The sequence below is a fragment of the Argiope bruennichi genome, chromosome 1 (assembly GCF_947563725.1).
Source record: "Argiope bruennichi chromosome 1, qqArgBrue1.1, whole genome shotgun sequence".
Taxonomy (NCBI): Eukaryota; Metazoa; Arthropoda; class Arachnida; order Araneae; family Araneidae; genus Argiope; species Argiope bruennichi.
The window spans coordinates 86,386,462-86,412,453 of record NC_079151.1 but is presented as its reverse complement, the minus strand read 5'-3'; the positions used below and the strand labels follow the sequence as shown (position 1 = coordinate 86,412,453).

The following is a 25,992-nucleotide window of genomic DNA, read 5'->3' as shown; positions in this document are numbered from 1 at the left end:
ATAACTACGTATACGAGAAAGTAAAAATGGGTTGATTTCAATAAACAACGGATTTGATGTTATGCCTTTCTTGAATTTAAAAGTTAATTTGAAACAATTATCAAACTTTAAAAGTTGAAAATGTCTGTTGATAACTGAAAAAATGAACCTAAAATATTTGGATAATCTCACATTCCGAAACATGACGACCTGAGTCGGTTATAGCATTGAAGGTAAAAAAAAAATTACAAAATCATTATTTAATAATTCATTAATCATATTTATTATTATTAAATTATGAACCTGAATTTTTCGCCAGAAACATTAGTTATTTTTTAATGAAAAATCAGCAAACAGAGATAGGTAAATCATTTCTGACAAATAATTTCTAACTATAATGAATGTTTTAAATTTCAGGTTTTTTTATAATCAATAATTGCTTCTTTTTCTTTCTGAAAATGACAAAAAAATAATGATTCTTTTCTTTTTCTGACTTTGGATTAAGATGCCATATAATATATGTCAGATCACCAGCTTTAAATAAAATTTATGCACGACTTAAGCGAAAAATAAAGTCACCACATCAGACAATTAATAAAATAAAATAAATCACATAACAATACTGTAGGATCAAAGGGTAAAGGGATATATATACCCTGGGCGCCAATCTAAGGAAGCACTATGGAAACAAAGTATTGGTGCATTTATGCCACTTTTACAAAACAAGCCGGGTTAACAAAATCAAAACACGAATATGACAAACGATCATAAAAGCATTCTGAAAATGAGTGCCACTTTTGTTACTATAAACAAAGCAGAGATAAGAAGAATTTTTCTGCGAGTAATCAAGAAAACCATTAAATAACAATAAAAGAATTCAGCAGAATCGATTTAAAATAGTCGTTACAGTGATAAATTGTTGTTGTTCCAACATTTCTGCTATTATGTAATTTGTTACGAGTAATTTGCTTCAAAATACCCTTTTTATTTCCTTATTTGAATGGTTTACATAATTTTTTTCAGTGATAAATCGATATATTTTGCTTTCAGAAAACTAATCCAAGAGGGGTTTCTCTTTTAATGAACGCTGTTTTAATTACAAATAGCATATTTTCATAAACTAAATTTATTATTTTATTGAAACTACAACTCAGTTTTAAATTAAAATTGTTTAAATTTTGCATTTTTCTTCAAGATTTTTTTATTTATTATTAAGTTGTGGAAAACCTAGTAGTAGCCCAGAATTATGGCTTCCAAATTAAATATTCATAAAATTAGGCTCATCAGAGGATTAAATATCCTCACCATAGCATTTCGTGGTGCTGAGTTTCGGCGAGTAAAACTTGCCATAGCGTGATTTCCCTACCTCGGGCTCCCTATCTCCCTGCAAATTAAACAAAGATGAAGTATTGAATAAATCATTGTATTCTGGAGACAAATTCCGAACATGGAAACCTAGAGGATATTCAGGTTTGAAAATTATTGTCCGATATGCAATAAGCTTTTCTCAAAAAGATGTTATAGAAAAAGTTTTTCAACGAATATCTAACATCCTGTCGCAAATTTGATCTTGAACTCAATTATTATTTTATCGATAATAATAAATTTGTTAATTAGCAGTAAAATTTTCTTCCATGAATAATATTAATAAATAAAAATAAAACATCTTATGTGCATTATTTCATGGTGAAATAAAAAAAAAGGATAAGATTTTGCAGAAAGTATCCCAGAACTGCATCTTTTAAGGATTCAGACATTGAAGCGTCATGTGATCAACTTGCCTAGTTTCAAAATTTCTTTCAAAATTTTGCTTTTATTAAATGCATTCTCTTATTAATATGATCTTCCAGAAAATTAATGTATCATATTAACTATATTTTACCCTTTTTTAGATCATCTTCATGAGTTTCGCTGAAAAACATTTTTTTCTGCTCTGTTTGTCGTCAACTCACTTGACCTCTCTTCAAAGATCTTCCGTGTATTATCAAAAATGGCGGACGTCAATGGCGTTTTTTTGTGGTATCAATGTTTTAAAAAGACATTGTTTCTTATTTTAGCTTTGTTGATAAATGTAAATGAAGGCAAGTATGCTTCTTTAAGATTTGTTTGTTAATACAATATTATCCAAATTCAATTCTGCTGTTTTTCTCTTGATCTAATTTATAGATAATCTGTTTATTTACTCTCAGCGAACTTGAGAGGAACAATGTTTACAGTCACAAACCGCAACTAAAAACTGACCAATTTTCACATAAAAGGATATAAAATACTTGCCAATACATCTTTAAAGAAGTGTTTTAATTATACAAGTTGTGTTTTATTTGAAAAATGATTCTTCACGGTTTTCATAAGTAAGATAAACAATATAATATTGAATCAATTAAAAAAATTATTATCAAGATGTCATATTATTTAGTACCCACTGTTTCAGTATCGGCTGCTAAAATTGCCCCACTGTAATTATTGATTTACGTCCTATATACTTACTAGTTTTTATTGAATTATTTTGTATGAAGAAATTAAAATGTCGATAATGTGTTAAGTGAGTTTAGTAATTTCGTAAATAAGTACGAAATTCGTGATTATAGAGATTAGACCATCGAACTTTCTTAGCGTTGATTTTCAAATTATATATTTTAATTTTGATTACTCAATAAATAAATAGTAATCTGATATTGAAAATTTTTTGATATGTTTGATGTTAAATGTGTGATATTAAATTCTAGTTGTTTAATTAATTGCGATAATTATTTTGATTTAATTATAATGTTTTAGTTTACTTTCTTACTAATGTAAACATTGATGTTATGAACTTCAATTTGACATTTGTGTTCTTATGGTATGTTTTTAATTGGAAAGCATCATTTAATTTTCTTTCTTGTTATTGGTTTCCAAAACTACAGTCATTGATCATTCAAGTTGACAGAATAGTAATCGTACATTGTATATCTTAATGCATGGTTAAATGTCCGGAATACAATTAAACACATTTTACTATAATATACATGAGCAGAATTTTGTTTTGAAAAAGAATTATTGATGTTTTGTGTGATGAAATTAAAAAATAATATGTAAAGTATAAATTGCCAAATATAATGTAACTCTCTGTATCTAAATGAAATATAGAAGCATATATTGCATTTTTCACTTATAATTGATTGAATATGTGACCTCTTACAGCCGTTTACATATTGTCAACTTGATTTGATTATTTAAATATATTGTATTTTTTATTTATATGATCTTCATTAAATTTTTAAATATGACTGGGAAAATCAATGCTATGTCAAAAAATTTACTTCCCTTTTAATAATTGTTAAATTTTATGTTTTGCATATTGTTGTTATTGTTTGTTTCCTTGCATAAAATAGCATAAATAAATTTGTTTATAAATACTTTTCTGAGATAATACATGAATGAATAGAGGTTTGTTTTACTGTTAATTTTTTTTTTTAAATATTACTTTTAATTGTATTTTTATTTTTTTTAGTGTATGTATATTTTTTGAACAATATTTTATATTTTCTGAATATTTTTTTAAACAAATTAATGTGATTCATTTTTATAGACTAGAAAGTTCTTAATTGATAGCATACGAGACTGCCTTTATATTAAAACCAACAATCTTATATTGTTATTTTTTTACAGTGTCTAGTTTGATTTGCTACTGTGCTGGTCATTGCCCATCTAATCAGCCGAATGGATCTTGTCTTGCACGACCAAACAGTTCTTGCTTCAGTGCTGTTGAACAAGTTTACAATCCAGATACAGGACTGTTAGAAGATGAACGTACATATGGTTGTCTGCCACCTGAAGAAAATGGCTTTATGCAGGTAAGAGATTTTCTGATATTACTAGAATTATTATACAGTGTAAACAATTCCATATAAAAATGTTATTTATATATTAACTGTATATAGAAATTGAAAAAAAAAAATTGCAGAGGATATCGTATTTATTACAACCATGATTTAATCACCAAAGATGTCCTGTTATTCTATTGATTGTGTTCACCAATAATATATGTTTAAATTTACAAATGGTATGTGGTTAATATGTAATTACAAAATAATAACTAAGACAAGGCTATATGTTTTGAAACCAACCACTTAGGTTAGTTACACTATAAACAGAGGTTATAAATTTTAAAACCAGACGGTTCAACATTTGTGATGTATATGGTTCGATTTTCTTTTTACTTGCAAATTCCTTATTTATTTTACAAAAAGAAAGACTATATATTTTCAAAAAAAACCATTAAATAATAGATTGTTTTAAATTCCTTATTACCTGTCTTGAGAATTTTATTATTGATTAATATAGCTTGTTTTGTATTCAAATGTGAAAATGGTTATTCCGTAATGTCAAGCATTAGTAATATTAAAATTTATGTTTTTTCATCTTCATATAATTTTTACTTCTAATTTATTGTATTAAAATTTTTTTATGATAATTAAATAATTTTAATTGTAGTTTCTAGTATTATACAATGTCAAAAAGATTTTTATTTTGAAAAGTGTAATGTTATCAATACGCGATGTTGCTTTTTTGTGCAGTTCTGTTAAAATTATTTACTATTGTTGTAAATTGCTCAAATAGGTCCTTATTATGATTTTCATATCATTGTTTTGTTTATATCATTCATGATTTTGGAAAATAAGGCTTATATTCTTAATAATGCTTAATTTATATTTGTAGAATATATATAAATATTTATTTATTTAATTGAAACAATGTAATTTCTGTGTGTATAATTATGACTATTTTTTATTATAAATATATTTGGTACTTTTCCGTTAGCCGGGCACAAGTGAAAAATCGGGAAATAATGTAGAATTCCATCAAATTCGCTTTTGGTTCACAATTGACGACATTTGTTCCTGACTAACAAAAAAGTACCATTTTTTTTTTCTGTAAAAAATAATATGCAAACTTAAGAATATATAATAAATTGTCAGTATCTAAGTTCTATTTGATTTACACAAATCTAATCACTTCTTCTTTTTTTTCCCCCTTTTGTATTAGTGTAAAGGGCACTTAGTACCTCATCAGATTCCTAAATCTATTGCATGCTGTAACAAAGGAGATTGGTGTAATAAATTTTTGAAGCCAAAAAACATTGTAAGAACAACCACTCCCAGCCCAAGTAAGTATATTTTCATTTAAAATATCTTTAATTTACTTAATTTTATATTGTTAAAATAAGATTAAAATAATCATATTTATTATTTTTACTCTGCATATGCAGAAAGTACAAGATTCATTTCTAAGAATTTGATCCATTTTACAATTGATTAAAACGTTATTTATATACAAAATGATATTAAATTTAAAATGCAGTTTTAAATTCTATTTTTGTCTAAAATGTCACTTGAATAGTAGTTACATTCTTTACAGTATTTTTTAAATTAAATTAGAATAGAGATTTTAATCTGTAAATGACTTCTTCTGATACGTAAGTTAGAATTTAAACTTTTGGTGTTGTTTTCTTTCCCAGAAATTCCCCCTCACTATATTAAAAATTTTCTAACAGCTTATGTTTATAATAAATTCAATTTTTGATTTAATAATTAGACTATCTGATTAATTGTTTGAGCAGAGCATAGCAGAATTTATTTGACTCCTGTTTTAAAATGTTGTGCGAACATGGCTGAATCATATTTTTAATGTATGTAATTGTAAAGATTCTTATTGAAAAGACTGCCAAAACAAAAATGAAATAACCATATTTATGTGTTCTAAACTTTCCATCCTTGAAAAATCATTTATATTTAGTTTCTACAATTGCTTTTTAAAATGTTAATTCCTTTGTAGAAAAATTTACTAAATTAAATTAGCATTTGAAATTGTAAGTAATGAATTATTGAATAACATAGTTTAATAATGAAGTTTTAGAGTTATCTATAACTATTGAAATATTAACATTTGTATTTTTATTATATTGATGTCATGTATTTCTATGTATTCTTTAATATAAGACCTCTACATATGTTATATCTTCACAAATTCTTGATAGCTTGTTTACCGTAATGGGCCATAAAATGTCAATTGATAATTTGTATTTTTTTTAAATAAAGTAGAATTTTATGCAATTCTTTAGGATTCTTAAAGTAATTATGATACCTGATCAATTATTCTAAAAAATTTTGCTGGCAATTTTAATATTAAAAATTTTTATTACTTAGAATTTTTTTTATGATAAACTTTTTATGGACATTTATCTTTAGAACATGAACATTATATTAATATTTTACTGTTATTATTTTATAGATCTTTCTGTATTCTATTTCAGTGTACCAGGGAGAACTTTTATCATATACTGGACCATACAATATCATTAGTTTTTTGGTTGCAGTTTCCATATGCATTTTGATTTTGATAGCAGTTCTTGCTTTTATGTGGCTGAGGTAAAGTATCTTTTTTTTTTTTTAATAACTATGCTCATTTTTAAAAACATTTCATTAGTAAATGTAGCATTTTTAATCTTAAAATATTTAAATGACTGGTTATATAGAAAAACCATTTTTAACTTTCCCTAATTCATTTTGAAATTTCTATATTCTACAATAACACAGAAATTTTTATCTTCTTGAATAGAGCACTCTTCATGAAACAGTAACAAAATGCCTAATGGAGTGAATGAGTGTTGAATTTTGAATGTTTCATTTTTTTTAAATAATTTGAATTTGTATATTTTTTAAGTTAAAGTTTAAAAAGCTCACTTTATTAATAGGTCTTATTTTTATCCGGCAATTTTTATTTCATGACAAATTAGTGAAGCATTGTTATTATTGTTTTTAGATTATCAAATCAAAAAACTGCTCGAAGAGGTTATTTAGATGTGGAAAAGAAATTTATTGGGGGAGAAGCTGTGAAAGATTTAATTGATAGATCTGGTGATACATCTGGTAGTGGTTCTGGTGTGGCAATGTTGGTAAGTTTTATCTAACTTTTATTTTATTAATATTTTTCATTTATTTTTGCAAAATCTTTGTTTAGATGTTCATAGACCAATTTATGTTATTGATTCTAATTTTCTTGTGGAAATTTGTCAAAACATTTTTATCAACTTATTTTTAAAAAAAAATTAGAGTTTAAGATACAAGAAAAAAAAAAGATTATGAGATTAATAAATTCAAAACTTAAAAGATCTAATATTAGTGAGAACAAATTTCAAATTTCAGAAAAGAATCATATTGACTTTAAATTAATAATAACTTTTTTTCTGTCTTTTACATTTCATTGACTTTTATTGCATCATAATATTCTTTTAATAATTTAGAATTATTTATTTTACATTTTTCATATTTTGACTTCTTAAATTATATTTTAATTTTAAGAAGAAAATCTAAAAATAAATCAATAGAATTTAATTCTATTAATTTTATTTATTAATTTATAAAAGATCACATCAAAATGATTTGAGAAGCATATATTAAATTTACAACATGGGAACATTTAAGTAAAAAAAATATAAAAATATAAAAGTAGTTCTAAATTTTTTTAAAAAATTTTTAACATAATGAATTTTATTCCATTGATAACTGTCCTTCATTCAGAATATGCATTAAAACTTGACACACTAGACACTTTTAGTTTACTCAGGTTTGTTTTTTTACATAGTTTGTTATTTTTCAGTTTTATTAATGCTGTTAAAATTAATCATTGTTATATCAGTAATAATTTTCTTTGTCAAATGACACTCAACCACACACACACAATATATATATATATATATATTCTTATGTTTAAAGATTGACTTATTTTTATTCATTTTTGTAGTATTGATTTAAATTTTACTTGATACTGATGATTAATTATAACTTTTTTCAAATCTGCGAAACACTGAACTTGTCATTTCCATTCTGTTCATGATTAGTATTCAACAGAGTAGTTTACAAATTTAATTAGTAAATGTTGTTTTATTTTAGGTGCAACGTACCATAGGAAAACAACTTGAAATGATTGAAAGCATAGGAAGGGGTCGTTTTGGGGAAGTGTGGAAAGCTCGGCTTCGTGATGAATTTGTTGCTGTGAAAGTTTTTTTTACCTCAGAAGAAGCGAGCTGGGCAAGAGAGACAGACATTTATAAAACAGTTCTTCTTAGGCATGAGAATATATTGGGTACATTTGAACTTGCCATCTACTATCTTAATATTTTCTGTTTTGTATTTATTTTGCTTTAATGTTTTATTTTATAACCAAGAGATTCTGAGATTTGGAAAATATTTGGTTCATTTTATCATTTTGACCATATTTATTTCATTCCAAATCACTTCTATCTAAAATGTAGAATTGTATAACAAGAATAATGTAGAAATTTTACTCTTTAGGAACAGTCATACTAAAAGCTGTTAATTATAGTGCATGTTTGCAATAACCTGCAACAGATATTCTATCAAGATTTGGTGTTATTTTTTTTTTTTTTTTTGCCTGAATAAATAAAGCATGAAAGAAATTCATGCTTTATAAAAATAAAAAAAAATTTATGAATTATATATATATATATTATAATGATTAATATATTCATAAAATCATGCATCATTATTACTTTTCATTTAAAAAATAATAACTTATTATTCTCTTTCTTTTATTTAAGTTATTTATTGTAAAATAATCTTGCATTTTGATATAAATTCATACGAAAATTTCATATGCCGTTGAGATGCAAGCGCCATGACATATCAAATTACATAATATCATTAATTTAATAACAAAAAATGAAATGACAACTCTATTTTTTATAAGTGTCAAGTTGACAAACCCTCCTTGCTACAAAAATTAGGTGAAAACTATGGAGTTATGGATATATAGTAAAAAACTAATATAAATATATATAAACATTGAAAATATTCACTTTCTGAATTCTTATTTGCAACAGTGCTGGTAGTGAAAGAATAGCAAAAGAAAGAATGAGCATAGTCGGAAAAACAAGTGGAATTTTCTTCCAGCATGAATACAAAAACTCTGGATTCCCTTCTCATAACAAAAATGTATATTTAAATGTGTTATAATGTTAAACTGAGAAATGTTGGCATAGAAAAGCAAAAGTGATTACTATTTTATGAAAAGGAATTGTAAATGTCTGACAAATAATTTGTATGATCAATAAATTCATGTTGTGTAAATTTTAAAAAATTATTTCAGTGATCAATAATAAATGTTATATTTAAAATTTTATATAATTTTGAATAACGTAGAAAATATTTATTTTCATTCTTTGAAATTATCCATTGCTCAATAATTTGTTGATACTACATTAAATGTTATATATCTGTAAGAAGTGCTATTGAGACTATTACTGATGACTTGGTAACCAATTTTGGAAGTGAAAGGGTTTAAAAAAAACAAAGTAAATTTTGTCAAAAATTTTGATTTTATGCAAGATAGTCATTGTTTAATAACAGTTCAAGTGTCTGATTAATGAATATTAATTTTAAAAATTTAATATTAAATTTTGGAAAATGATTTTTTTTCCCCAGGTTTTATTGGATCTGACATTAGGGGCAATGGCTCTTGGACTCAGATGCTACTTATAACAGATTACCTCGAATTTGGTTCCTTACATGATTACTTAAAACTGTATGTTTTAGACTTTGCTGCTATGGTAAAACTAGCTCATTCAGCTTCCTGTGGTCTATCTCACTTGCATGTGGAAGTTTTAGGAAAGCAAGGTAAATTTGATAAATTTATTCATGTTTTTATTTATTATGAGGTGTGTACCAATTCTTAAAAATATTCTGTTTACTTATAGTATAGCAATGGCATTTCATGTATTTCAACAATTTTTAAAAAATATTAATGTACAGCTTCTGTTATCTCGTTAGCTCATAGAATCTGCAGTAGTTAATAATCTTTTAAATAATTTTCATGAAGTGCATTTTCATATGTATTAGATAATAATGGTTCAATTACAGGTCAACTGTCAGTCTGCTGTATGCCTTTTTGTGGCTTGATCGTCTCTCTCTAGATACCTAAATCTCCCTCTCTCTTTATATGTATATACAAGTGATCAAAATTAAAACACCCCTACTCTGAGCTCTGTATACAGTGAAATACTTAATGTAAAGGCTCCAAAATTCTTGAACAGACTATTTGAGACATGGGAAAACGGATTGCGGGGGGGATTAGTTCCGGAAACATCAATAGATGGCGCTGTACAACAGAACATATGCTGAAAGGACTCAAAATTTTATTCAAGCATTCAATCACAAGGGTCCTATCAATGCAATGGAAATTGCTCAATATGGTTCTCTTCTTCCAGATGTAAAGTCTGCATTTTGTGGACAGCTTGTTCAACTGTGGATCGTAATTGATTGATTGAGAGGCTTTTCCCATGCAGAGTGATACTCTCTCAAATTTGTCATGGTTACCATATTTCCTCGATATGCAAGATTTTTTAAATATCCCCAAAGCCAAAAATCACAGAGATTAAGATGTGTAGAATGAGATGGTTAGATTGCCAGAAACACATAACTAATTACTCTATCATTAGTAAAATGTTGCCAAAGAAACTGCTGTACAAGAGTCCAATGTGTCGAGGCACTTTGCATAAAGATAAATAAATGAAGACATTGGCTTTGTTTTCATAAAACAACTTCACAAGCATGGTGCAAAGCCATTGCTGACAAGAATGACATTTTCCAGCTTTAATGCTTTTATGCCTAGAACAGTAGCAAATCAAGGGTTTATGCAAATTTTTGTGCATACAGTGCAAATTGTAATTACATGAACAGTTTCAGTTTCTCCACTTTTTTATCTTTTATACAGTAAACTCCCGATTATCCTGCGGGCGGGTTATCCGCGCCTGCCGTACAAAGTTTTGTTGTTGTTGTTGTTTTTTTACTGATTTCTTCAAAAAGGTGCAGTTTTACAGTTATGCTTTTGTAATTACGTAATGCATTACAGTATTAAAACAGTACATATGTATTAATTTTTCTGTGTATCCTTGACGCCTCTCGTAAGTATGAAGCACTTTTCTGTTTTCATTAACAAAATGCATTTTAGGTTAGTTTTGAGTGATATACTAAAATATTAAGCGTTAGTTAAACATTTCCTGCTGTTTATTTTACGTTTTATTGTACATAAAACGATTTTTCAAAGTTGGAATGACTGTTTTCCCTTTTTCTATACCCGTTTTTAGCTTTTTTCGGATTATCCGCGATTTTTGTTATCCGCAGCGGTCGCGCCACCCAATTCCGCGGATAATCGGGAATGTACTGTATATACACAAGCAAGAGAAACTAGAAAGAAAACATTCTATACTGCATGGGCGTTTTTTGGGAAGGGGGGTATTTTGTCTTTTTAGCATATTTTCTGTTTTACAGCACCATCTATTGGTGTTTCAGGAAACTTTTTTTTTTTTTAATTTAATCCGTTTCCCCATGTCTTGAATAGTATATTCAAGAATTTGGATCCTTTTCACTAAATAGTTCACTGTATAGAGAGCTCAGAGTAGAGGTGTTTTAATTTTGATCATATATATATATATATATACATGTATATACTGTTCGTTTCAGTATTCTGAGACAACCACTTTGCAACGATTCTATGTCATTAAGTGGAGAGAAGCGGAAGGATGAGCGCATTTCCAGAATTTTTTTGTTGTTCTTTCACCTTGATTTTTGCCCTATTAGATACTTTTTTTTCATATGTATATGAATATTGTGTCGTTTTTGACCGTATTATTTTAATTTAGTTTGCGAGTAATCTGATTTTATTTTATTGTTAAATGTAAACATCCCCTCCTTTCATCTGTCCTCTCACCACTATTTTCACGAAATAAACACATCCTAATGCATGCGCAAAAGTGCTGAGGGTTTCAAAATCTGTTGTCAAAAAATATTTATTATATTAAATAACACTACTTGTTTAATTTAAAAGATGCTCTGCTTTTCCCCACTCCCTCCTTCTTTTTGTATGATATGTAAAGAAGCTCCTATAAGAATTCAGAACAGAATTTAATAAAATAAAATAAGAAATTAATAATTTAAAGAGAAGTATGTATACAGTTACCTTAATCTTATACCAGAAAGCATTCTTAGTAGTATAAACATTTATTATTTTCATTCTAATTTCTATTCTTGTAATTTTTTTGTTACTCCTCTAGTTTAATCCTTTCTTATTCCACTTTTATGTGTTTATATGTTCCAAGGCTATCCCGACTTACCACATTAATATGCAGTTGTACAAATTTTATAACCAAATCATTTTTTTGTTTGTTCTATGACAAATCATTTGCTGTAATTAGTCTTTATCTGAAAACTAACCTAATTGTTTTTTTTTTTATTTATTTATTTGATGTATTGCCAAATTGTAATATAAAATTAAAACTGTTTTAATTTTTCATAATGCTCTATAAAGGTTTGATAGGATTCAATACTTGATAAAAGGTATCAGTTTTATCAAATATTGAGTGGCCATTGTTCTTGAGTTGGAGAGGGAGGGATCATTTTTTCATACAGAGCCGACCTTCTCTACAAAGGGGCCCGGGTGCAAAATACTATTTAGAGCCCCCTAAATTTTTGGCAAAGTAAAAAAAAATTACTATTGCATGTTTATTTAATGTATGATTTTGTTTTTGCTATTAACTTCAGAAAAATTACAATTTTTTGCAATTTCTTTTTCGATGCTTAATATAACAAGTGCATTTAAGCGTTATGCACACATACTTGACCAAAGACAATTATTTATTAATTTTAATTTGCTGAAAAAGCGGTCAGCATTTATTATACTAACTGCTCATGTAAATAAAAATTTTAATACAGTATATACATTTAGAAATAAATTATTATAATTATTAATGAGTATATATTGCAATATGTGTTGAGCGTTATTTACATTCCTTTCATTCAAAATCAAATCCCATATCAAAACATTTATTTAGATCAGGTTTTCATTCACATCAATATTATAAAATGTTACAAAGTTTTTGAAACATTTTTCTAATTCTTATTTTTCTGAAGTTTTTACATCAGTGATTGATTTGAAATACTTTTAAATCTATCTTTTATCTGTACAATAACATTATCAGCTACAGAGTTCTCAACCAGGTTTTCTATAATTTCATCTTCTGCTGTTTCAAATTATATTTTTTCTCTTTTTTCAAATTCGTTAAATGTTCTGAAAGATTCAAATTATGTGCTATCACTTGTGCTTCGTCTAAAAATGAGTTAAATTTAGATTTCACTTTTAATATTATTGACTAAATTAAAATCTAGCCGAGAACAATTGTTTTTACCTGAGAAAATTTATTGATAGGGCTAATTTTGGACATATTGTAAACCTAATATTAAGCATAAAATAAATGTCATTTTTTCTATTGAATCCAATAAACTTTTAGCTTTGGATACTGCTGTATTATTATTATTTGTATCAATAAATTCTTGTAGAAGAATTAGAAGTTTATTCATACTATATATATATACCGCTTTAACCATATCTATTTCGTTTCCCAACGACTGTCACATAATGGTTTCAGAATAATGTTTAAATGGTTTTGTAGAATTTCCCATTTTTATTTATTTATTCATTTATTTATTTTGTGGATGTAGAAAATAAGCAAACATTGTAACATCAAAAAAATTAAAACATATAATGCTGAAAGTGGCATCACAAATTAATAAATTGAAAGAGTGTCATATTCAAGGTACATAAATTGCATGGGGGTTTAGAGAAATTATTCTAGATTGTACACCTTTATATTCCCCTTTCATGTTGCTACCATTGTCATATGCCTCTCAACTACAATCCATAATATCTGAATCAAACTCACTTAATATTTCCAAAAGAGCTTTTGCTAGTTCTTCTCCAGTTACTTCAATAAACCCTATGAATGACTCATTTATACTTAATCTTTTTTCTTCAAAATTTACTTACCTAATAAAGACAAGTTTGTTTTTTATGAGAAATATCAGAAATAGAATCTATTTGGGTAATGTAACACATGGTTACTTTTGTATCATCTTCAATTTTGTTAAGAACTTCATTTCCTAATGCAGGAATAATTTGTTCTTGTAATGTATGTGGTAAATCATGCACAATTATATATATGGAATTTTTTTATTCTGTTTATATGATCCATAAGAACATAGTTGTATTTACTTAATAATTCAATTGAACTTAAAAAATTTCCATTACTAGGCGTTCCTATTAATCCATGGTTTCCTCGAAGTGAAAGATTATTACATACAAAGAATAGAATCATATCTACAGTTCTTTGAAATAGTAATTTAAGTCTTTCCATTTCCTTATTTATATTAAATTGATTTGTTTCAATAGTCGAACATGAATTTAGTCATTTCAGTAATTCTTTCACCAATAAATGAATTAAGTAACAAATAGAACGCCCGTGATCTTAAGTTATAGTTGATAACTCTCTCCAGTTATTATAGATACCAATAAATCGTCGAGATTTTTCATTTCATCTGAAAAATAATATACAGCAAAAACAAAATATTGAGTCTTGCGTTTTTGAATAAATCAACCAGCTGCAAAGCTGCATTTCATCATATGGCTCATTTTTTAAAAAGTAGTAAGTAGTGGAAAATGATCTGCTTTCAGCATTCTTAGCAAAAATTCCTTTGTGTTACACAGGTCTGTTTTTAACACAAAACATTTTAAACTTATCAGTTATATTGCTTGGTCATAAACCTAAATCACTTTTATGCACTTGATCACATTTGTTATTGTCATTCCCATCGTTATTTTCTGATTCAATCATATTTGTATAAACATATGGTATTCAAAGATTTTCACTGTTTCTACACTTTCATTGCAAAATTGTATAGTTTGGGCGGATGGACAGCCCTGGTTGCATATTGGTATTTGAATCCTATTTTGCTTTTAGGAATCCGTACTTTGCATTTCTTTGGCAGTTGAAGCTTGAATTGCAACTTCTAAAATTGAAGCAATTTCATTGCCTTAATTACTTTGTAGACAAGAAAACTTATCTACTTATGACTTTTTAAAATTTAGCTTTTCTTTTCTCTTTTCTGCTAATTTTCTTTTTTGAAACCAAGTATTGATCCCCGAGTCACGGAGATATTTCCTTGGCATGAGCATGATTATATCTAAAAATATTAAACATTTTATAATATGAATTATCAAAGTAATATATGCAATTTAACCTAGTAGGTGTGGTAGATGACTGTGCTTATGTTTATAATATTGCACACTTACATTAAATTGTAACATATCTGTAAACTTTGTATATTTCAAAACCCATCAATTGTTCCAGTTAAATTTCTTCCTCTTTTCTTTCCATCCCGCTATTACCTTTCAAAACATTATTTTAATTCTTGATCATGTTGGGGGCCCCTCAGTTGTGGGGCCCCGGTGCATAGCATCTGCCGCACACCCCAGATGGCCAGCCCTGGTTGCATATTGGTAATTGAATCCTAGTTTTGCTTGAGGAATCCGTACTTGACTTTTTAGATATTTTCGCATCTGACGGCGATTTTTTTTTATTGTCTATTCTAAAGAATTAAAATATAATTTACTAATTATATTTAAAGCTTTATTTGTATTAATATTTTATGATGATGTAAAGATTTATTTGGAATTAAATTATGCATAATCTTTTATCATTTACAGGCAGTGTAAGCTACTTTATAATTTTAGGAGAGGGGCATATTTAAGTTCTTAGTCAATTGATTTAGAAGCTCATAAATTGTTACTAGATGCAAATATTAACTTTCAGTCTTGGAAATTTCCAGAAAGAGTTTTTTAATTTAACCTTCAAAAAGTTAATCTTCAACCTTAAAAATAACTTTCAAAATTATAATAGGATTTTATTAACGAAAGAACGGGAGAAATAAGTTTGTTTCTGAAATTTGTTTTTTGGTAGTATTTCAGAATGTGAAAAAAATTCTTCTAATTTTAAATGACTTTTCCATTGTTGAATTCAAATTTTTTTTTTTTTCATGGGTTTTAGTACCTTTATTAACAAAGAAAATAACAGTCTAGATATCCTTATAATTTGTGTGTGTATATATATATAATTAAAAAGTCCCTAAATCAAAAACAGATGCCTCAAATTGGAATTTGTGAATTTTTTCATTGTAGTGGTATATATTTACTTAGAAAGGTGAATTGCTTTGGTCATTATTTAGACGTTTTTATTCTATATGGCTAAATTCTCATAATCCATTAATAAGTGTTTAATTCTTCTAAAAAACTCTTATCTTAACTAATGTTGATTTTTTTTAATTATTATTTAGGAAAGCCAGCCATTGCTCATAGAGATATAAAAAGTAGAAACATTCTTGTAAAAAGAGATAGAAGTTGTGCGATAGCTGATTTTGGTTTAGCAGTTAAATATAAGAGGTAAAGTAATTGTATTGATAATTATATTTTTAACCTTATATTTATTGTATGTAAAATTTTAAATTATTTAACTTTTTTTTTAATCAAATAGTGATACAAATGAATTGGATGTAGCTTCCAATACAAGAGTAGGCACCAAAAGGTATATGTCTCCAGAAGTCCTAGATGAAACAATTGATATTTCACAATTTGAAGCTTACAGAATGGCCGATATGTATTCCTTTGCTTTAGTTCTTTGGGAGATTGCCAGGCGGTGCAAAGTGAATGGTAAGTGTTATTTTTGTTCTTATTTTTGTTCATGCTGTTGTGTTTTATTTCTTTCTACTTTCAAAAATTTATCTTGTACTGTCATTCTCTTTCTTCAATGCTAACATTATATGTTTATGGTGCATTTTATATTTAGTTTCTTAATTTCAATTAAGAGAATCTAACCTATTATGCAATTCGGATTTCTTTCTATTCAACAATTTGGTCCGAAATTCTATATCAAACTTCTATTTTCATGTCAATATGTTAACAAATATCATTGATTTAGCTTGCTTTATTTCTTTTCATGTATTGTTAGAATATCAACCATCCCTTTTACAAATGGTTCAATATCACAATCCAATATAAAATGGTAATTTAATAATGTGAATAAAATGTTAATTTAATTAATTGATGTGACTAAAGTTTATCCATTTAGAAAATTGAACTTTGAATTATATTTAAATGTATACAAATATATAAATCTGGTTGTTATTAACACTTTTACTGATTTTTGTCAAAAATGTGGAAATTAAGTTTTTTAATAATTATGATATTTTCTTATTGTATACATCATTAATAAAAATGGAATAATAAACAGAGTAAATAAAAATAGAAATAAGCAACTATGTTCAAAAGTTCATTTTCAAAATACATGAGGTTTTTTTTTTTTTTTTTTTTTTTTTAGCAAACAGAATTGTGATGAATATATTTTCATTAATGCTTAATTAAATAAAATTAGATCACTTTCTTAATATTTTTAACTATGGTTTGCTGTTATTCAAAATAATATCTGAATTAACTCAATACAAATAGCCTCTAAAGGTTATGGCTGTTATATGATATAGTAATTCTTAAAATAAATAAAATTATGCTAGAAAACTTTATAAATACACTTGTTTAAAACAAAAAATATATTTTCATCTGCTTTAAGATTTTTTTTAAAAAAAGACTTATTATTTTAATACTAAGGCCAATTTTTACTGTGAATATTATGATTATAATACTTGATATTAAATGTTAAACAAATATTTTTAAATTGATTTATAGTTTCTAATATTTTTCTAACATTCTTTCTGCTTTCACTTTAATCAAACTGACTAAATTGGCAAATTTAATTATTCAGATTTTTTTTAAATTGAAGGTGAAATAATACAAAAGTGAAAGATTAACAAAAAATTAATCCTGCATTTAGGGGTTTAATTCGTTAATTCAAATAAACTGTTTTGTTGGATTCAATTTTTCATGTGTTTTTAAATATTATAGGTATTGTTGAAGAATATCAACTTCCTTTTTATGATTGTGTACCATCAAATCCAAGTTTTGAGGATATGAAGAAAGTTGTGTGTGTAGATCAAACTAGACCTGCCATTCCCAAGCATTGGAGCACTTGTGAAGTAAGTTTTCTCTTCATGATCATGATTGTTGCTGGAATTAATATAAATATATTTTTACAGTAAATATCATTGAGTAAAAATTATTTTGTCTAAATGGTCCCTTTATGCTTTGTTAAAAGATTCTCATTGTTTTAACATTCTGTTAAATTAAATGTTAGATAACTTAAAAACTAATAACTTTTTTTCGCCCCATCCAGACTATGCAAATAATGAGTAAAGTTATACAAGAAAGCTGGAAGCAGAATGCTGGTGCCAGACTGACAGCTCTTAGGGTTAAAAAGACTCTTTCAAGGCTTGAAAGCCAATATAGAGATGAAAAAATTGTATGATGATCTGTACTTCCATACTGACTCAAACAAACAAAAACATGCTTACGTTTCATGAGGAGATCCAAAACTATGGATTTTATGGACTTTCCTCTATGATATCTTGGTGCCTTTACTTGTGAAAGAGACTTCAGAATCTCAGTGTTTTCAGGTCAGTTCACAGTGAGAAAGTTGTACAGAAGTAGTCTCACTTGAGATCAACTGCTCAAACGTCCTGGGTTTTTTCAGGTCTTCAAAGCATTTATATAAATTTCTATTAATAATTTTTACTATTACCCACCCAATCAAATTGGTAATAAATCTACGTATAAACTTGGATTTTAAACTGAGAACGACAATGTATCATTTCTCTATATTGCTCTAAAATTTTTGGATGCAGACTGAGCAGCTATTGCTACTCCATTCAATTGTGTTCACTTCACTCTTTTATTTAATTTTTTTTAAATTCCTTTAAGTGGTAGAGATATTTGTTAACTCAATTGTTTTAAGTATTTGTTATTTTCCTTTAAATTTAGGGAAAACGTTGATTATGAAAAAATGAGCTATTTCCGTACATAAAATATTATATGTGTGACCACTTAAAAGGTTGATTTTTTTAATCTGGTGGTGGCATGCTTTTTTGTTATAGAAAAGAATATTTTCTTTTATATAGATGGTCTTGTGATTGAACAAAAGAGAACAGTTTACTTTTTAAATTGTTCTAAATCTTTCAAGAAAGTTTTTTTTAAAGAAAAAAAATCATTTATGCATTTGCCATGCTTTAGACATGATTTTAGATTGATTTGACTAGAAATACAATATGCCTTTTGGTTTTCTAATTTGTGAAGAAAATCTAATGAACTATTTAAAAAAAAAGTCTGTCTCTTCGTAATTGAAAGCATGCCTCTCCCTCTGTATTGTAAGAATTAAAATTTTTATTGTCTGTATTATGTTTGTTTGGTCACAAGGTCATCATTTGCAATGTAAATCAAGAGAGAGTATTTAAGTCTTTATTATATAATTGTATTTTTAATAATAAAATACAATGTTTTTTTTTAGTTATATGTATAAATATATATATATGTTTAAATAATTATAGATTATGTATAAGTTTATTTCAGGTTTTCAGACTTGATTCCTCCTTCCATTTTTTGTTGCAATTTTTCGGATGATGAGAGAAGATTGTTGGGAAAATTTTACTATCTGTTATCTACTTAACACTTTTTGATTTCTCACTTTTGTTTTGATTGTTATAATATTTTGTTATGTTAGATTTAAATGCCAAGAGTCAATGAACACCTTGATTAATTTTCATTTCTTTTGTAATTATTGCATGAAAGTTGTATTCAAATTTTATAGATTTTAATTTGGATTTCTCCTCTTTTCAAATTATTGTTTTTTAATATTTAAAAAGATTGTTTTTGCAGTTTTCTTTAAACTAAAAATAAGTATTGTATGTTCATGTTCAAAGTAATGAACAAATATTAGAGTTTTAATTAGAATCATACACTCCATCTAACACTTTCATCATAACATTGAGGATGAAAATATAAATCTGAAGAAGAAATTTCAATGATTTAAATTTTTTGTCTAGTATTTGTGAGCTATAATTAATTTTTTTAATATAATTATTTGAAATATTCATAAATTTAAGAACAAATGTTATGTTTTGCATCAAAATCTCATTTTTCAAGTTTCAAATTTTTTGAGAAAAGGTCGAACTTTAAAATTCATATTGCTGTATAAATTGATTGCACATTTTAAGTCATTATATTCATCTGCACAGCCATTGTGCTTGGAAAATTATAAGCTTATTAAATTAACTTTTAATTACAGAAACTGCTGTTGAAAAAAAAGGGGATGTAGTTGTGGATGCTGGCCAGCAAAATAAATATTGATTGAATTCTCTATTCAACAATATTGTAAGTTAGAATTGATTTAAGTATTTGTATAAATCACTATTTGTCTACCATAAGAGCAAAATCATTATCAATAAAAATGAAATGTGCAGAAATAGAATTAAAAACTTTGGACTGTAGAGAAAGCGGGCAATAAGCATTCTGGTTGAATTGACAGGCTTTTTTCCAAAGTATCGTCAATGAAGGATTGTCTAAAACTTTATTTTATCCTTTGCAGTTTAAAAAAGACAATGCCAGTTCAATTTGGATGTTAAACAGATTGGGTGTAGTTATTAATCATATTTTCTTGGTGTATTCAGTGTTCTCACTCATGATTGTGTTCATTTGTCATCACTTATTCAGGTATATTGTAGTGTTTTGGTCATATGAAAATGTTATGTGCCAATCTTTATCATTTAATGTTATCATCATCTTTTTCTAACTGAAAAAGTAGCACCATTCATTTTCATACTGTTTTTAATCTAATTTATCAATACTTCAACATATTTCTTTTTAAAAAATAACTGATCTTCTATTGGCTTTCTATTGCTAGCAGCTCCAATTGAATTCATATATATAAGAAAGAAAAGCAATTATTACTGATAAATAGAAAACTATTATTTTAAAGCAGCTATTTCTTAAATTCAAATGGACTTTTTTTTATATTAAAATGATTTTTTTTTAACTTTTTTTCTTGCTATCATTGTAGAACTATATATTTTTAATTTAACTTCATTTTAGATTGCAACTATTGTTTTAAGAGTCTAATTGATTAACAGATATTTTAAATTTGTTTGACTGCTGAATTTGAGTATACATGAGTAAGGTCATTACATGTAGGAAAATCAATATTACATTTGTTTTAAGCATATGAAAATCTATGAGAAAGAAATTCTTTGGCACCAAATTATGTATAAGCATTTGTTATTGGCTATAGACATTCAACACACAGTAAAAATGAGCAAAAGACTAAAATGTTATTTCATTATCTTGAATCTTTTTGTTACTTTATTTTTTCAGTTAGAATGAGTTATATATGTTGTTTTTGAATAACTTTTTTAAATTCTCATAGGACAATGAATATGTATGATGCAATGGATGTTGTATATTTGATTTGTTTAATTTATGTATATTTTTCTTGTATTTAAGAAATTATGATTCAATATATTTAGCAATAATTTGTGCCAAACGGGTCAGCCATTTCATTGATACTCATGCTGGCAATATTTGTGTGTATGTGTATCATTGTGTAGATTATATCTATATATATATTATAGTTTAAGAAGTATTTGTTCACTTTTAATTATCATTGCATTTAAGCATGGAATCGTTAAAAGTTAAAGTGGCAGCTGGGATGCTAGTTATATGAAATTGGACCTCCTTTCTTTAAGCATCAATCACATTCATTGCAACTGCCAAATTTTTATAGTAGACATTAACTTCTCTATCCTGATAACTATAAAACTGCATATAGTGAGCCCATACTTTCCGAATTGTCAAAATATTGAAATATTTGCACACATATTACCTCTATTAGTACAGTACAATTATCAACTACATACTTTTAATTTTGACTCTCGAATTCCATGTTTAACCTTTTGCTTCTGTTGAAGTTGTCTTTAAATTTAGTATTGGAAGTTCTCTTCATTAGGTAGTGACATATGTATGTCTAAGCATTAAAAATTTTAAAGCTGAACATTTTATTTCATAAAAATATTAATTTGACTAATTTTATTCACTTATTTAATGAAATGTTTTCTATGAAAAATTTTTTAACAAGACACATTCTCCCTTTATGATTGTTATGAATTTTATAAGGAACAGCATTTAAAAAAACAATTTTCTAAATAATAGTTTTCCTATTTAATGAGAAAATCATCTCCTTTTGGGTAGGGGATCATTCTGAAACAAGATACTTTATATTTCATTATAGCATTTCCATTACTAGGCAAGTACATTTTTGTTACATTTTAATTCCTCACATAAAAATGATAGAAGATTAATTTGAATTCATTAATAGATGTATTTTTATGTTGCAGACTTTAATTCTGACTGTTTAAGAACTAAGAAACTGTTTAATATTTGAATTCTATAATCCTTGTTTTGACTTTTGCAAAAGAAAAACAGAATTTGGATGAGTTCTAATATATGGTCTCCAAACAAATACTGGAAAAATGCTATGAAAAATTATAAGAATCATTGTATTAATTTTTAATTTATTCACTCATGAGTTTCATGCTCATTTCCATTCCTCATTGTATTTAGAAAAATTCTGCACTCATAAGAAAATTTCTACGTTGCATTGGCATATTCTTCAGTTAGGCAACACTTAGTATATATAACATTTAGTTAATGATAAAACTGATGTTAATATGCTGAATTCATATGTATATGTTCCATTGATGAGTTGAGAACTTTTTTGCAATCTTATGTGCTGAGAAAATAAGAATATTACAAATTATGTTAATCATTATTCGTTTCCTTGGGCCTTAGGTTTTCTCTTATGTAATGCAGAATTCCCAAACATTTTTTATCCTCCTTTGTACCTTGATTTATCGTTTTGTTTTTGAATATTTCCTGCTTTCGTAATCCTTTGATCTAAAGAAGTTTTTATAGGACTCAAAAAGGACTTTATTAAGGTTTCATATCTATATAATATCAATTTTAAGATTAATATTGATTTTACATTTTATTCCTTTTTTGTAATAGTATTAGTTTCATGCCTAACATGTGCATTAACTTATGATTCAAATTGATTATTATGATGTTCAACTAATCAAATGGAATACAAGACAATCTTTCAATTTATTTCTTGGAGTTGAAAATTAAAAAGATGTTTTTTCACATGTATGTCATATTCTATATTCATGAAACATGTTGAATATTTGATTGCTTTTTAAGGCTCGTCTTTTATTGCGGGCTTTCATTTTTTTTATGAATTTAGAAAATAAGATTCTATAATTTTTACTTTTTAATCCCTTATTATTTTGTAATTACCAACATTATCTAAATAAGTTCGCATATCTCCGAATAGTCCTTTGCATACTCCCATATATATATATATATATATATATAGGAATTGTTGATATGATATATTCATTCTTTTTGGACATTGTTTTGGTACTTATCGATCTTAAATATTTGTGCTTTATGCATGACCTAATTGATACACTGGAAGAATTACAGGAAAAGTATAAGATGACATTAAATTTGTTTTTCTGTGTAAATTTCATTGCATTTTTTAGAATATTGTCACATTTATGGTAGTGCAATTTTAGGAAAGCAGAGCACATTAGACGAAAATTATAACTATTATTTTTTATGTCTAGGAATTCACAATGTGTAGAAAATTGAGGCATCCTAAAAGATTGTTATAAAATGTATAACAAACTTTTATTTATAAGAAATTCTTCTAAATGGATTTCCATTTTTGTTCTTTTTAAATGCTGTGATTACTATGGTATTATTTTTAAATTCCAAGTAAGAATTAGAATGTTTTCTTCCATACTATGAGTTCATCCCTGCTGCTCATAAATCCGAATTAATATTCCAAATTGCCCAATCAATGATTGACATTTATTGCATGTAAGACATCACATTTTTAATAAAATTTAATAGATCATTAACTTAAAAGAAAATAATTTCTTTATCACAAGTGAACATTTTAACTATATTGGTGTTTGAAAGATTTCGAATGTATATCATTGTTGTGGATCATATCAAAAGTGTGTGAAATTGCGTGTTTAAATTTAAAAAGCTGTTGCACAAAATGTTGCATATCCATGCTATAAAATTATATCACAAAATTCCAATTTGTATGCTTCAATGCAATAGTTGAAGGCGGCTCTTATAGTGTTCCTGATATGATTTATTTATAGTTGTTTTTTTTTAATGTGCCATATATTTATGTATTTAGAAAAACATTTGTTTTATTATTTGTGTACAAAGTGCTTTGCTTTGCCACCAATGCAAAGTATTTATTTCTTCTGCATTGAAGTGGTTATATGTTTATTTTTGCTGCCAAGTGGTTATGAGATGATGTTTTTCCACCTTTTTATAAATTTTACTGAACTATTTATTTTTTTAATGCAGAGCTAAAGGTTTAAAAAATAAAGACACCTTTTATGAATCCTTTAAATTATAAATTATCCTTTTCTTTATTTTTTTTAGTTATATTTTATTAAAACACATGGAAAATTACTGTGATAAATAATTTTGTGAGCAATATAATTGCCATTTTCTTGAAATTATTTATCAGTTATTGCATATATAGAGTTCTTATAATCATAGATTAACTGTCCATCATACACTTATATGTTCATTCATAATGATATTTTAATTCTAACTATTAAGTTAAACTTTTTAAAAAAATCTTAGTGGATTTATTACATACTGTAGTTTTAATGCTGTATAATAGTAATTATTATATGTACATGTGTTTGTTATAAGTGAATTCAAGCATTAAATGCTGGAGGGCAATTTTATTTTCAGTAAAATTTTATAGAAATATCAGGAAAGAATAAAAGTTATGCAGTTTTATTTTGTTATCTATTTAAAAAATTTATATTTTATTAAAACTATTTTTAAAAAATTTGCTATCAGCACAAGCAATTTACTTATAATTCTTGTTATGTTAAGGCTTTGCCTAAGAAAATGCTCGATTTCATACACTCCATATGGAATCATCAATTTCCTATTTCTGTTATAAAACAAAATTTTAATTATTGCCATTGAAATGGCATATCATAGTATCATAATCACTTGGTCCAAAAAGCAAATGTAAAATATGTGTATTGGAAAGAATGTATTTTATAGTTAAGGGCTTCCTTTGTAAAAAATAAAGAAAACTGATGGTTTTAAATTCATGTATGTTATTGACACTCTATGAGCTGATTGTACAGGAAATTGAAAATCACAGATTTATATTTCTATATATAAATAGAAAATACAATTCTAAATAAAAAAAAATCTTGATATATAGCTGTGTTGTTCTGTTTCATTTTTCCCCCTCTGCATAACATAAAAATGATTTTAAATTATAAAAGCCATTTTTAGAATAGGTACAGTCTTCAACAAAAGAAATGAAACACCTCTGTAACATTATTTATTATCGCATTTTCACATATTTGGTGTTGATGGAAATGACTCGAGGGGACAGGTTTATTGATATAGACAAACTGATTAACTGAATTAATTAGCATAGTTAATTCACTATTTCAAAAATTTCTCCTTTGGTTTTTTTTTTTTTTTTTTTTTTTTTTTTTCCCTGAACGGATTAGTCGTAATGAAATTAATCTCTCGATAAATTTTTTTGGAATTCTGATGGTAATTTCGAGAGGATTTCGAAAAATGATACTTCCATTGTTAAATGAATCTTATGAACTTTTGGCAATATCTCGGAAACTATTATGTATTTTTTTTAAAAAAAATTCACCAATCTAAAATAAACTATTATATTTCATAAAGCCAGGAATTAAATTCGTAAATAACTCAAATTCCCACGGTTGATTTGCAACGCCCACTTTTTGAGGAGCTGTATATTAAATTTATTTGTATTTATAGACCTAATTTTTATGAAGCACGAGTTTTAACAGCCATTATAATATCGCAGTTAAGTATTAAATTTATTTTCAAATCAGACTATTTTAATTTAACATGAATTTTGCTTCTTTTTTAAAAAAATGTGTGTTTTCCCCCACATTCAGACGGTATAAAGGTAGAAGGATAAAATGACTATTGGAGTGTTTAATTAATTTTTGTTCTTTACCGGTAGTTATCGTTTGCAAGAAAATGAAACTGAGATCTAAGGAAATCCGTATCATATTTAATCATAGTAAATTA

General features: G+C 26.3%; 1 protein-coding gene across 1 annotated transcript; it reads left to right on the top strand.

Moving 5' to 3' along the window:
• Positions 1–1,911: 1,911 nt before the first annotated feature.
• On the top strand, positions 1,912–25,112 carry LOC129963030 (bone morphogenetic protein receptor type-1B-like). The gene is made up of 11 exons (XM_056077042.1): positions 1,912–2,060; positions 3,628–3,812; positions 5,005–5,125; positions 6,272–6,386; positions 6,781–6,913; positions 7,911–8,103; positions 9,462–9,653; positions 16,200–16,305; positions 16,397–16,572; positions 17,818–17,948; positions 18,146–25,112. Exons 1-11 carry the CDS (start codon positions 1,970–1,972, stop codon positions 18,275–18,277), a joined length of 1,575 nt encoding a protein of 524 aa, XP_055933017.1. The 5' UTR covers positions 1,912–1,969; the 3' UTR covers positions 18,278–25,112.
• The last annotated feature ends 880 nt before the right edge of the window (positions 25,113–25,992 follow it).

What these genes read in the sequence shown, in the direction of transcription:
- LOC129963030 (XM_056077042.1), top strand. Translation starts at nt 1,970, where the DNA reads ATGGCGGACGTCAATGGCGTTTTTTTGTGGTATCAATGTTTTAAAAAG. An exon ending in AAGAAAATGGCTTTATGCAG is followed by an intron (nt 3,813 to 5,004) that starts GTAAGAGATTTT and finishes CTTTTGTATTAG; the next exon opens with TGTAAAGGGCACTTAGTACC. An exon ending in CTTGCTTTTATGTGGCTGAG is followed by an intron (nt 6,387 to 6,780) that starts GTAAAGTATCTT and finishes TATTGTTTTTAG; the next exon opens with ATTATCAAATCAAAAAACTG.